Consider the following 13,212-nt stretch of genomic DNA (forward strand, 5'->3'; position numbering starts at 1 on the left):
ACAAGCTTCCAAAAATGTTTTTCCACACCTTCTATCTATTTCCAAATAATTATATGCCTCTTTTGTCTCATTTGTGCCATGTCTAGTATTCAAAATCCAACAAGAACAGGTTTTAGCAACAAAACTACCACACAAATAGAGCAACAACTGAACAGAAAAAATCGAGCAAGAACATAACAGATTTCAACAACAAACTTAACACATATTTTCGGAGTTTCAATCTAAGATAAAGCAGCAAAAACGCAACTTAGCAAGAGCACATATCAAACACAAACATAACATGTTTTAGGGCTTGAAAAAATCGATTTCACATAAATCGAGCAACAAAAACACAACTCAACAAGAACACAAATCAAACACAAAGATAACAGGTTTTAGGGCATGAAAAAATCAACCAAAAAGATGCTTAAAAATCGACCATAAAAAAGTAGAAAATTACCATCGAAGGGGGAGGCGAAGCTGTGCTACCGGTGGTCCAATGGGAAAGTGAGAATCGACGACCGAAAAAGGGAGAGCGAAGGAAGACTGCTCGATGGGAAGAAAAAAACGGCAGACGTTTTTTTTTTTATTTTTTTTTATTTTTAGGGCAAGGGTATCACATGAAAAACTTTTCATCCAGACTCTTCAATATATCTGACCGATTAAGACTAGGCCTGTCAAATCGGGCCGTCGTGTCGTGTTTTTGTCTAACACGACACGACACGACAATGTTTTTTTGTAACACGAACACGACACGGCACGATGTCATGTTTTTTTTTCACTAATACGAAAACGAACCAATTAAAAAACGACAACACGACACGACACGACAAAGATAATATTACATACTATTATTTTATTTAATTCATATTTAATCATATATGTAACACGATAAACACGAAAACATGCTCAATCCTGTGAATTTCGTGTGGATTTGTAAACACAAACACGACACGACACGACATCGTGTTTTTTATACTTGACACGAACACGATACGAAAACGAATTCAAATTTTGATTTCGTTTCGTGTCGTGTCATAAATTGACACCCCTAATTAAGACCATTTTTTGTTATATCCAACCGATTAAGAGATTAAAAAAAGTTTCAACCAAACGTTCTGAATCTAAACGATGGAGAGGCAACATCTTTATGTGATTATTAAAAGACCAAACAAACACCCTTTAGTTGAAACTTAATTCTATGAGAGATCTTTATATGGATATAAAAAAAATCATATAATATAGGATAGTTAAAATTAAATAAAAAAATGAGTTACAACTTTTGTTTTGTACTCATTTGGTCACTTAACTCTTTTTAAGTTCTAAAAGGTCATCAAACTTTTGGCTTTGTGCTCATTTAGTCACTTAACTTTTGTTTTGGTCACATTTAGTCACTAAACTTTTAAAATTGTACTCATTTAGTCACTAAACTTTTAAATTTTTTTAAAAGTTTAATGACTAAATGAGCACAATTTTATAAGTTAGGTGACTAAATTAGCACAAATCTAAAAGTTGGGTGACTAAATGTGACCAAATCAAAAATTAAGTGACTAAATGAGCACAAAATCAAAAATTTGATGACCTTTTAAAACTTAAAAATAGTTAAGTGACCAAATAAAGAAAAAACCAAAAGTTAAGTGACTAAAAATGACTTAAACCCTATTATTTTTTATATCTATAGTCTATACCGTAATGTTGTAAAAGTTATGTAATTAATTATTGAAATATTTAGCAAAGTAATATTGTTTGAAAATTATTAGATAAATGTATTTAGAAAAATGAGGTTATTGTGGAAAAGGGGGAAAGGTCCATTTCTTTGGATGTTGGACAACCAATCACAAAATCAAGAATCCTCTGATCGTTGGACATTTCAAGCAGCTCGATCCGCACATCTTACGACTCAATCTCCCTTTGTTCCACTTCCTACTTTATCTTGCTCTTCTCCTCATCCTACAAATGGCATTAATCAAACTTCCGGTGATCTTTACAACTTCATTTCGTTAATTAACACATGTCTCCGCCACCGCCGTCCTCACTAAGCAAACCCAATCCAAATTCACTCTCCGATTTCATCTTTTCTGCTTTCTCCCTCTTCGTATTCTACTCATCTTCTTCCCCCAAACCCACCACCAATTTGAACACACACCGTCGTTTCTTCAAATTCCCAATCATGCCTTTGACCACCACCAAGACACCCGCCATCAACCACAACCACCACCACTTTGCCTCCCCACAATCCCTCTCCGAGTGGCTCCGCCCTCGTCTCCCCTCCGATTCTTTCGCCGCGTGGGGTACCAGACCCGGCACAAAGAACGTTCATAATCTCTGGCTTGAGCTATCCGAGGGCGAAACCTCTCTCGCTGACTCTACTCCGCCTGTCCGTACAGTCGAAGTTGTGGTGGTTCGCGTTAGGGATCATCAAAACCGAATTTTGATTGAATCCCATCAACAGCTGTCAAACGGCGACGTTCGTAACAGGTCCAGGCCACTGTCCGAAAAAATGAAGCCTGGTGAAACGGTGGAAGCGGCTGTTGTTAGAGCTGTGAAGGAAGAACTTGGCTCCATCATTAGGGTTTCTTGTAGCGATGTTAACGACGATGACATTGTGAAAATTATACCCAATTCATATTCGAGTAAAGTGGAGGAAAGGTTATCTGTCTCCTACCCCGGATTACCAGCTTGTTATGTTTTACATACAGTAGATGCTTTTGTTGATGGTTTACCAGATTGCGAATTCTGTACTGAAGAGGAGGAAGAATATCATAATCTGGATGAAAAACAAGAGGCTGAAAGAGCTATTTCTTGTAAGAAGCATTACTGGAAATGGGTTGATTCTTATACTCTTTCATCTTGAATTTTGCATGCAGCATTTTTGCCTATATGATCTTGAGGTGTACTTGTAATAGATAGAAGCTTCTTTTTGCTTCAAAAAGGGTTAAATCTTATCTTTCTTGGACCTAAATATACAATGAGTATGAACTCTTTATGTTTTTTATATCAATGTGTGATGACAGAATAGTTTTTGATTTATGGTTAAAACTTAAAAGTTTGTAAATTTTGGTGTTCCCAACTATGTATTGTATCCTTTGATCATTGGTTTTTGATAATTTGAATGATTTCAGTGAGTGGAATGAAATCGAAGTATGTTGACCAAAATAGTAGTAAATACATTGCTATTCAATGGAATTACTCCATGGTGGCAATCATTGCATGTCATTGGAAGTGATTTTGCTTTTGTGAAGCTTTCAACCACACTTTAGAAAGCATCACCTCTTTCTTAAGGGCACTTTTGTAAAATCTTTAAAAGAGACTATTGATCTGATCCTATTGCAGTCCTTCACCATTTGGGAATGTGCCACTTTCATTTTCCCTAAAGACAAAGTATGTACCCTAAATATAGCATACCTATAGAGGATTAGGGTCTTTCCCATTATGAGAGTTTGTGTTTGATGATGGTTTTTATGTGGAGACCAGACAACAAAAAAGATTAGGGTCTTTTCCACTATAAGAGTTTGTGGTCATTGGTATGTGGTGTTGATTGAAAGTGACTCCCATTATCTGAAAGTAAAGAAGTGGCTTCAAAATTGGCTTCAAATACTATCATTATATGTGGTAGAGAAAAAAAAAAAAAAAAAGAGAGAATATAAGATTACAAACCAAACTATAAACATTTTGCTATAAATTTACATATTCAACAAAGTCAAATCATCATTCTAAAAATCAAATCCATGTATATATATGCTAATGTAAAGCTGTAATCGATACGATATTTTGGTCCAAGTTTCAAACTGTGGTAGAACACTGACTCCCTTTAGAAGTCAACGGACCTGAAGGCATAGATTGACCAAAAGGCAAAACAACAACACAATTTACGTTAAACCTATACCTTCCAGAAACCCAAGTTCCCACTTTCCATCTGAGTTCTCCATTTGCCTTGATACTTAAAACCAATCTTCCTTCCATTTGATCACGACCCACTTCATACCCAAATGATGGATCCACGGGTAACCCGTTTGCAACCAAAACCATTGATAAAAGATTGGTGTCTTTATAATCTTGGTAAAAGGGTGGGACAGATGAATCAAGGGTTATTTGTTGACCCTTGTAAGAAGCATAAACTTGGATTTCATCATAGTAAATACCAACTTTCTGGTTTGGATTGTTTGAGAGAAGGGTGATTTGGATAGATGAGTTGAGGAGGTGAGACTTTGAGAGGGTAAGTTGGTAAATATCAGCTTCTTTGAGGGAGAATTGTGGCTTAGAAGGATGGAGTAAGAACCATATGACAAGTATGAGTAAGAGGATTGAGAGAATGAAGGTGGTGAATGTGTAGAATAGTTTCTTGTGATTCTTGTTGATGTTTATAAGTTTTTTTTTGGCACAGTGTTGTGGTGATTTTTCATTGATTTGAGACATTTGTTGTATGAGAAAGGGAGGAAATTTACAAGGCTAAGTTAAGGGTTGTGTGGAATCTTATATATGAATAAAGGTAGAGCTCCTCAATTATGATGGGTGGTTGATAATTGATATAAATCATTGACGGGGGCTTAGTTTTTCACACTAATTGCATACACTTTCATTTATTTCTACTACTTTGTGCTTTGACTTCTTTTTTCTTTATCAAGACTTTGTACTTTGAAAAAATCTACCCAATTATAGCATTGTAATTTAAGCCTTTTTTCTACTGAGGACATTATACTTTGAAAAATTTAATCTATTATAATAGTGAAAGTTGTTTTGTATTTGGATGACATTACTATAATCGGGTAGATTGTTCAAAGTACAATGTTGTATGAAGAATTGAAAATACGATGATATGATAAACAAATCAATGAAAACATGTTGACATTTCCTTATCTTTATAAAACATTGTACTTTTGAAAATTTTACCCCATTATAGCATTGTACTTTCCAATTTTTTCATTGAAGGTCGTTACACTTTGAAATTTTTGACCAATTATAACAATGAAAATTGTTTTGTATTTGGATGACATTGTTGTAAACTTTTAATTGAACAGATTTTTTAAAGTACAATGTTGTAAAGAAAGAAATTGAAAAATAAGATGCTACAATAAACAAACCAACGAAAGTTTGTGGTTGTTTCTTGCATTTAACCTTAACTAAATAGAAAACTAGACAACAAAATTATATGATTATTGGCTTATTAAAAATTGTGACTATTTCAACAATACATCTTAACCGTTGGATTAGTATTAGTAGAGTCGTTTTGTTTTTATTTTTTATTTTTTTTATTTGTAATTGATAGATACCAGCACTATGGCCTTGAGTAAAAGATACTCTTTAAAAGACATCAAGTAGCTCAAGAAGTGGCCATTAGACATGATTAACCTTTTTGTAAAGAAAAAAAGTTCACTATATAAAATGATGTTATCAATTACAAATAATATCCCATGTTATATCATGATAAAGTTTTCATATCCTATGGAGGTTACATTAGTCATTTTGCATACATCCTACACAATTTTGCCATAAGTTTAAACACCGTTACATGTTGGAATATGCATCTATCAATTACATGTTCAGTTTCTAGGAATTTTGGAGTGGATGGTATAATAAAAACAAGGATATTTGGTGTATCAAGCGAAGTACCAACAAGAATCCGGTGAGGCCTTTTTGAATAATTGAAGGGAAAGTGAAAAGCTCTTTAAAGTGGTTAGGGATAAAATAGTCAATAGTTTCTCCATTCGTCTGTTAATGATTTCTTTTGTTTTGTTGAGTGAAAACTAAGGAATTAAAAGGGGAAACATGGAGAATCTATGGAAATTGACTTTGTGTTGCCTTTTATGTTAAGAAATGAGAGTTTGGCCTTTTAAGGGTAGTTGGAGAGCTTCTGGAGGAAGATAGTTGAATTGAGTTGTGCATGATTGCATGGTGTGGGTCAATTGATTTTAGTGAGTGGATTTGTTTTGGTCTTTTTTTTTTTTTAAATGGATGTAGCTTTAATTGAGTTCCAAGATAAAAGCATGCTCACCTTTTGTTTACCAGACCTTGGAATCCAATTGCTCGAAAGTTGAAACCATTTGGGACTAAAGTTCTTTCATGTTTTATCATGCGTTTTCACGTTTTCATTTAAAAGCATTCTTTATTTTTTCATATTTGCACGGAATATGCTAGATCGCATTTTTTATGAACTCGATTACCTAAACAATAATGATTGTTGCTTTCTAGTACTTTGAAGATGATTCTTTAACCTATGCTCATGCTAGACACAACTGTGTTATATTTATTTGTTCTATATTCATACATTCTGTATAGTATAAGGACCTCATTGTCAAGTGAATATTTTATATATTGGAATCTGTACACACAACCCTAATTGAGGGTTTCCACACAATCAATCATGGTATCAAGCTATTTCGTTCACGACAATCGCTAGAATCCCGAAACCCTAAAATGTTTTTTTTTTCAATTATTGTTAATTGTCATGTAACAAAATGAATGAGAAAATAATATGTAACAAAATGATTCTTATTTATTTGGATATATTTTTTTATTTTGCTTTATCTTATTTTTTTATTGTGTTGACTATTTATAACTTTATATGTATTTTTTTTTATATATTTCTTCGCGTTTAAAATTTTAAATTTTAATGACTTACACATTTCCTTTATCAAATTCAAACTTTCCAAAATTGGATTCCGATTGTAACATACCAACTTAGTCGTCATTAATTTCATCTATAATTTCACCCAATTTAAATTTGTAATTCCCTTATATAAACTTTTCTAACGATCTCGATTTTTCCCCTCCAATATTTCAAGCATTTATTTCTTAAGCGTTCCTTTATCAAATTTAAATTTGTATTTTCCTTATATCTATAAAAAAAAATTATTTTGATAACTTACGCGTTTCCTTTATCAAATTTAAACTTTTCAAAATTAAATTCAATCGTAACCTATCAATTTATTCGTAATTAATTTAATCAACAATTTCAAACCTAATTTAAAATTTTATTTTTCATATATAATTTTTTTAATGATCCCGATGACCGGATTTTTCATCCAAAAATATTTCAAGCATTTATTTTTAGATAATGTTGTCCCCATATAATTATTATTTTTTCTCATATAAAATAATAAAACTTACCAATATATATATATATATATATATATATATATATATATATATATATATATATATATATATATATCGATTTTATAAGCAACATTAACACTAAAAAAAAGTGATTAAATTTTTTTTATTTTGTATAACATACCAACCTACTTTGTTTTATCTTTATATAGTAATAATAATTTTTTTTTTAATTTACACAACAAATATATACATATTTCGAATTTTGTCATATTATTATACCTTACAAAATATAATTCTCTCCAAAATAATATTTCTCAATAATTTCATACATAATTTCATCAAATTTAAATTTGTATTTTCCTTATATAAATTTTTTTAATGATCCTGATTTTTTCCCTCCAAAAATATTCCAAGCATTTATTTTTTAGATAATATTGTCCCATTATAATTATTACTTTCCTCATATAAAATAATAAAACTTATCAATATGCCTATATATATTTATATTTAACTTTTATAAGCAACATTAACAATAAAACAAAATGATAGACTCAAGTGACGATTCATCTTCTTCAAGAAAAAGAAAAAAGTTAAATGTCTTGTCCCTAACGTTTTACGTATCAATCTTTCGTTAAATTACACTAATGTAATTATCTATGATGTAATTATCTATGATGAAGAATGTCGTTCAACTAATAAAACAAAAAATGTTGTGTACAAAGAGGTCCTTCAACGATTATACATATTTATAAATTTCAATGTATCTTCTACATATTTCAATAATACCAATAACCATAACTTTTTTTAATAATTATTATGCAATATCTGTAAACATTTGTATGTCTTTTTTTATATGTTCTCTCACGTTTAACGCGGGTTATAATCTAGTTTGGGACTAAAGTTCTTTCATGTTTTATCATGCATTTGCACGTTTTCATTTAAAAGCATTATGTGTTTTTTCATATTTGCATGGAATATGCTAGATTGCATGTTTTATGAACTCGATTACCTAAACAATAATGATTGTTGCTTCTAGTACTTTGAAGATGATTCTTTAACCTATGCTCATGCTAAACACAACTATGTTATATTTATTTGTTCTATATTCAAACATTATGTATAGTATAAGGAACTCATTGTAAATTGAATATTTATCTTTATATATTGGAATTTGTACACACAACCCTAATTGAGGGTTTCCACACAATCCATCATGGTATCAAAAGAAATTACACTTACTGTTATCTAAACAGAAACCTGAGAAGATGGATTTAGCGGAATGGAACTTATTGGACCGAGAGGCCCTTGGTGTTGTCAGATTGTCACTGGCGAAGAATGTCGCGTACAACATTGTTAATGAGAAGAACACGTTTGGATTGAGAAAGGCGTTGTCCAACATGTATGAAAAGCCATCCACGACAAACAAGGTTTTCTTGATCAGAAAATTGGTAAACACGAAGATGAAGGAATGAGCATCTGTGACAGACCACGTCAACGAGTTCAACTCGATAATATCTAAGTTAGGATCTGTCGAAATTCAATTTGAAGACGAAGTCCAAGCTTTATTATTATTATCTTCGTTGCCCGAAAGTTGGGTTGGAACAATTACTGCAGTCAGTATCTCTTCGGGAACTACGAAACTCACATTCAAAAGCATCAGAGATCTGATTCTTTGCGAAGATGTTCAGAGAAGGAATGCAGGAGAAGGTTCCACCAATTTACTCGATACGGAAGAGAGGGGCAGAAAACAAAACAAATGTGGATACAGAAGAAAAAGATCAAAGACAAGGAAGATAGGGCAGTCAAGAAGCAGAAAAGAAATCGTCAGCTAGAACTGTAATGAAATAGGACATTTCAGAAATAAATGTCCTAAACGTCATGCAGATAATGGCAAAAAGGAGATAAATATGGATGAAGACTATGATGATGCACTGATTTGTTATGTAGAAAATTCAGTCGAGTCTTGGGTGATGGGTTCAGGAGCATCGTGTCATGCTTGCCACAATAAAGAAATCATGATAAATCTCAAACCTTACAGCAATAATGTTCGTCTAGCAAATGGTAAAATTCTGAAGATCACTGGTATTGGAGATGTAGCTTTAAAAACTTCAATGGGTACTACTTGGATTTTAAAGGATGTGAAATACATTCATTGTCTAAAGAAAATGTTGATCTTAGTGAGATAGCTGGATGAAGAGGGGAATGATGTAAGGTTTGGAAAAGGTAAATGGAAGGTTATTAAATGGAACTTGGTCATTGCTCAAGGAAAGAATAATGGAACTCTATATATGGTGGAGTTGACCTCAAAAAAAGCAAATACAACTATTGGAGATGGGGAGTCCTCTAATTTATGGCACCAAAGACTCGACCATATGAGTCAGAAGGGAAATGAAGATGCTTGCTTTAAAGGGCAGGATCCCATAACTGAAGAATGTGACAGTCGACTTCTGTGAACCATGCGTACTCAGTAAACAGAAAAGAGTTACTTTCATGAATATAGGTCAGCCACCAAAAGCAAATAAGCTTGAGTTGTTACATTCTAATGTCTTCGGTCCCACATCAGTTTCATCAATAGGAGGTTCCCGGTATTACGTTACCTTTATAGATGACGCTACAAGGAAGGTATGGGTTTACTTTCTGGAAAATAAATAAGATGTTTTCTCTACTTTTAAAAGGTTCAAAGTTGTTGTGGAAAACGAGACACATCTGAAGATAAAATGTCTGAAATCAGATAATAGGATATAAAGAACGTCGAAAACGGGAGCTCGTATGCGAAAGATATGAATTTATGAAGTTTGGGGCACGAACCCCGACACTGTGTCAAAGTTCACGATGTGAACATTGGGTTCACAACGTGAACTCAGTATTGACGTCTCCTGAAGCCTGTCAGACCCAAGTTGCAATGACACACCTGATGATGATTGAACTCACTACGTGAATATTTGAGATTCATGACGTGAATTCAGGATTTCAGCCCTATAAATAGAAATCGAAGGGCAGCTGACCATGGTTGCTAATTCCCATCTCTCTCATTCCCGATACCCTCTCTAGATATCTTGAAGTACCCCCGAAGCCCCGGTATCATCCCGACACCGAAGCAAGTCCCAAAGCCCCGAAGATCCCGAGAAATAGAGTTGTCAAGCCAAAACTCTGACCGCGAGAAGCCAAGTTTTTGGAAGATATCCCAGTTTCATCGAAGATTATTATTTTAAGAGTTGTAGTGTTGTCCGAGCATCGTCTTATCATGTGATTGTGTAGTTGCTTTCTTCTAACACATAGATATGAATTATTTCTCTATAAAATACGTGCTATGTGTTTATAGGCCTGTCAAAACATGCCACGACACGACAAAAAAAAAACGACACGAAACGAAATTGTGACGAAATTGAAATTCGAATTCGTGTTCGTCTTAGAAAAAAAAATCACGATGTCGTGTCGTGTTCATGTTAAAAAAGCGGCACGAAATTAGCACGAAAGTAACACGACTCAAACACGATTAAAAGCCCACATATAACACGACAATAAAAACGAGTTTGACACGAGATACAACCGACTTACGCCTTTATTAAATAATATATTTGAATATATATATATATATATATATATATATATATATATATATATATATATATATATATATATATAATTCATTTAAGTGAAGCGTCTTTTGGTTTAATGACTTTATAAAGTTCCAAGAAAAGTTCCCTCGGTTCTTCAATCTTCACTCTTCCGAGTTCCGATTCATATTCCATCGACTCTTCAATCTCCATCTACGATTATAAATTTGAGTAATTGCAGCGCAGATTGTTGTTCCTTGTTATCGATCAAACCCTAATTCGAGCACAAACACTGTAGAGCACATCGACCGACTTAGCTCTTCAGAAATCAGAAGTCAGAACATAGCGATTGGCCGATTCCTTCATCACAAGTTCACGGTATCGATCATAGCGACTGAGCGATTTCTTTTGTTCTTCATCAATCATCACGGTAATGTTTTTCATCAATCAAAATTCCTTACTTTGTGTTCTTTTTTAGTTTAGGTTATCGATCATATAGCTATATTTTCTGATTTTCTGCTTGATTTTTACTGCCATTATTATCGATCAAACCGTTCTGTGATTCCTTGTTATCGATCAAACCCTAATTATCGGTCAAAATTTCTTGCTGTGTGATTTGCAATAAATCATAACACACAGGAAGGAACAGAACCAAGCTTGACTTTTACCGCCATTATTGCTTTTACACTGATTATCCCCAAAATACCTTAAACATTCTTTCCAAACTCAAGCTTAACATATTACCTTCTATCTACAAATTATGTGGTTGTGTTTTTTTCTCAAGAACATGGATGCAACAGAACCTGTTATTTCATTATGTGCTGGAAGTAATGCTTATGTTTTTTGTATAGAAATTATATGTGTATGTGCATTGTGCAGCAGAACTTGTTATTTCATTAACTGTTATTTATGCTTTGCGTCTGTTATTTAAGATTTGAATCTGTTATTTCTTTCTTTTATTTCAGTAATGATTATGTTTTTCGTATAGAAATTATATGTATATGTGCATTGTGCAGCATAACCTGTTATTTCATTAACTGTTATTTAAGCTTTGAATCTGTTATTTCTTTCTGTTCAGATTTCTTTCTGTTATTTCTTTTTGTCCAGATAATATAGAACCTGTTATTTGTTTCTGTCCAGATAATATAGAACCATATTTATCAGCAGAACCTGCTGTAGTTATGAAGAAGGCAAAGCTTGATTCAACAATAGAACTTGCTGTAGTTGTGGCTCCACAGGTATTTTTACTACCATTTTAACTTATTGAATTTCATCAAGTTTACTACTCTTTCAATTCATTACATACCTAAATATTATACTTTTTTTTAAGGATGTTGACCTTGAAGAAGATGACATTGATGTGGTTGATGTAGATGTTAAAATAGAAGGTGAAGAAGTTCATGTCAAATCAGAAAGAGAACGATGGTCGAAGGTATGGAGGTTTTTTGAAAGACTTCCAATTGGTAATGATGGGAATGAAAGGGCAAAATGTAAGAGATGCTCAAAAAGATACATCTGTGAAACAAAAACTGGAACAGGAAGCTTGCGAGGTCACATAAGAAAGTTTCCTAGGAGAGATACAAGTGACATAGCACAACTACTTATTTCAAATTCTGGTGGTTAAATGTCTATGAATTCCACAGTTTTTAAACCCGAAAAATTCTGTGAGCTTGTGAGTGAAGTTATTGTCAAGCATGATTTACCTTTTAAATTTGTGGAGTATGAGGGGATTAGAGAAGTATTTCGATACTTAAATGAAAATGTTGTCACTTATACTAGAAACACAACTAATTCAGATGTTGTGAGCCTGTTTAACAGGGAAAAAATTAGACTTAAGAAATTACTGGAGTTAAACCCGGGTAGAATTTCTTTAACTTTTGATCTGTGGTCTTCAATTAATACAGATGGTTTTTTGTGTGCGACTTGTCACTTCATTGATGAGGAGTGGAAATTGCAAAAAAGAATTTTAAGCTTTCAATATATGCCACCCCCACATAGTGGCATATGCTTAACCGAAACGATTTCTACTTTATTGACCGATTGGGGGATTGATAAAAAGTTGTTTACTATCACATTAGACAATGCATCAAGTAATGATACTTTTGTCAATCTACTAAAAGGTCAATTGTGCAATGAAGGTGCTCTTCGTAGGAATGGAGATTATTTTCATATTGGTGTTGTGCTCATGTGCTAAATTTGGTTGTGCAAGATGGTTTGAAAGCTATTGATGAAGGGATCGTTAAAATACGAGAGTCTATCAAGTATGTGAAGGGTTCTCAAGCAAGGAGAAAGAAATTTATTGATTGTGTGAAATATGTCAATTTGAATCCAAAAACAGGTTTGCGTCAAGATGTTCCAACCCGATGGAATGCCACTTATCTTATGATTGAAAGTGCTTTATTTTATCGACGTGCTTTCTTTCATTTAGCACTTGGCGATTCTAATTATTTGGATTGCCCAACTCATGATGAATGGGGTAAATTAGAAAAAGATTTTAGATTCTTGGAGGTTTTTTATGAAGTTACGTGCATCTTTTCTAGAAACAAATACTCCACAGCAAACTTATATTTTCCTTCTGTTTCTATGGTTGAAAAAACTTTAAAAGAAGAAATGGTAAGTT

The 13,212-nt window shown here is 33.0% G+C and overlaps 3 protein-coding genes across 3 annotated transcripts; 2 read left to right on the forward strand and 1 right to left on the reverse strand.

The window, feature by feature from the left end:
* Window positions 1–1,783: 1,783 nt before the first annotated feature.
* On the forward strand, window positions 1,784–3,115 carry LOC111920384 (uncharacterized). Its single transcript, XM_023915949.3, has one exon. It carries the CDS (start codon window positions 1,991–1,993, stop codon window positions 2,831–2,833), a length of 843 nt encoding a protein of 280 aa, XP_023771717.1. The 5' UTR covers window positions 1,784–1,990; the 3' UTR covers window positions 2,834–3,115.
* A 508-nt stretch (window positions 3,116–3,623) lies between these two features.
* Window positions 3,624–4,468, reverse strand: LOC111920385 (NDR1/HIN1-like protein 26). Its single transcript, XM_023915950.2, has one exon. The coding sequence runs from the start codon at window positions 4,393–4,395 to the stop codon at window positions 3,763–3,765; it is 633 nt and encodes a 210-aa protein (XP_023771718.1). The 5' UTR covers window positions 4,396–4,468; the 3' UTR covers window positions 3,624–3,762.
* A 4,323-nt stretch (window positions 4,469–8,791) lies between these two features.
* LOC111920430 (zinc finger BED domain-containing protein RICESLEEPER 2-like) lies at window positions 8,792–13,209 on the forward strand. The gene is made up of 7 exons (XM_023916016.1): window positions 8,792–8,858; window positions 8,920–9,150; window positions 11,700–11,830; window positions 11,923–12,142; window positions 12,236–12,712; window positions 12,802–13,100; window positions 13,198–13,209. The coding sequence occupies exons 1-7, from the start codon at window positions 8,792–8,794 to the stop codon at window positions 13,207–13,209; spliced, it is 1,437 nt and encodes a 478-aa protein (XP_023771784.1).
* The last annotated feature ends 3 nt before the right edge of the window (window positions 13,210–13,212 follow it).

The sequence above is a fragment of the Lactuca sativa genome, chromosome 9 (genome assembly GCF_002870075.4).
Source record: "Lactuca sativa cultivar Salinas chromosome 9, Lsat_Salinas_v11, whole genome shotgun sequence".
Taxonomy (NCBI): Eukaryota; Viridiplantae; Streptophyta; class Magnoliopsida; order Asterales; family Asteraceae; genus Lactuca; species Lactuca sativa.

Excerpts from the sequence above, each read along its gene's own strand:
- LOC111920384 (XM_023915949.3), top strand. The coding sequence starts at position 1,991 with ATGTCTCCGCCACCGCCGTCCTCACTAAGCAAACCCAATCCAAATTCA.
- LOC111920385 (XM_023915950.2), bottom strand. The coding sequence starts at position 4,395 with ATGTCTCAAATCAATGAAAAATCACCACAACACTGTGCCAAAAAAAAA.
- LOC111920430 (XM_023916016.1), top strand. The coding sequence starts at position 8,792 with ATGTGGATACAGAAGAAAAAGATCAAAGACAAGGAAGATAGGGCAGTC. Across the intron at positions 8,859-8,919 it reads CAAGAAGCAGAAAAGAAATC|ATAATGGCAAAAAGGAGATA; the intron begins GTCAGCTAGAAC and ends AACGTCATGCAG. Across the intron at positions 12,713-12,801 it reads TTTTGTCAATCTACTAAAAG|ATGGTTTGAAAGCTATTGAT; the intron begins GTCAATTGTGCA and ends TGGTTGTGCAAG.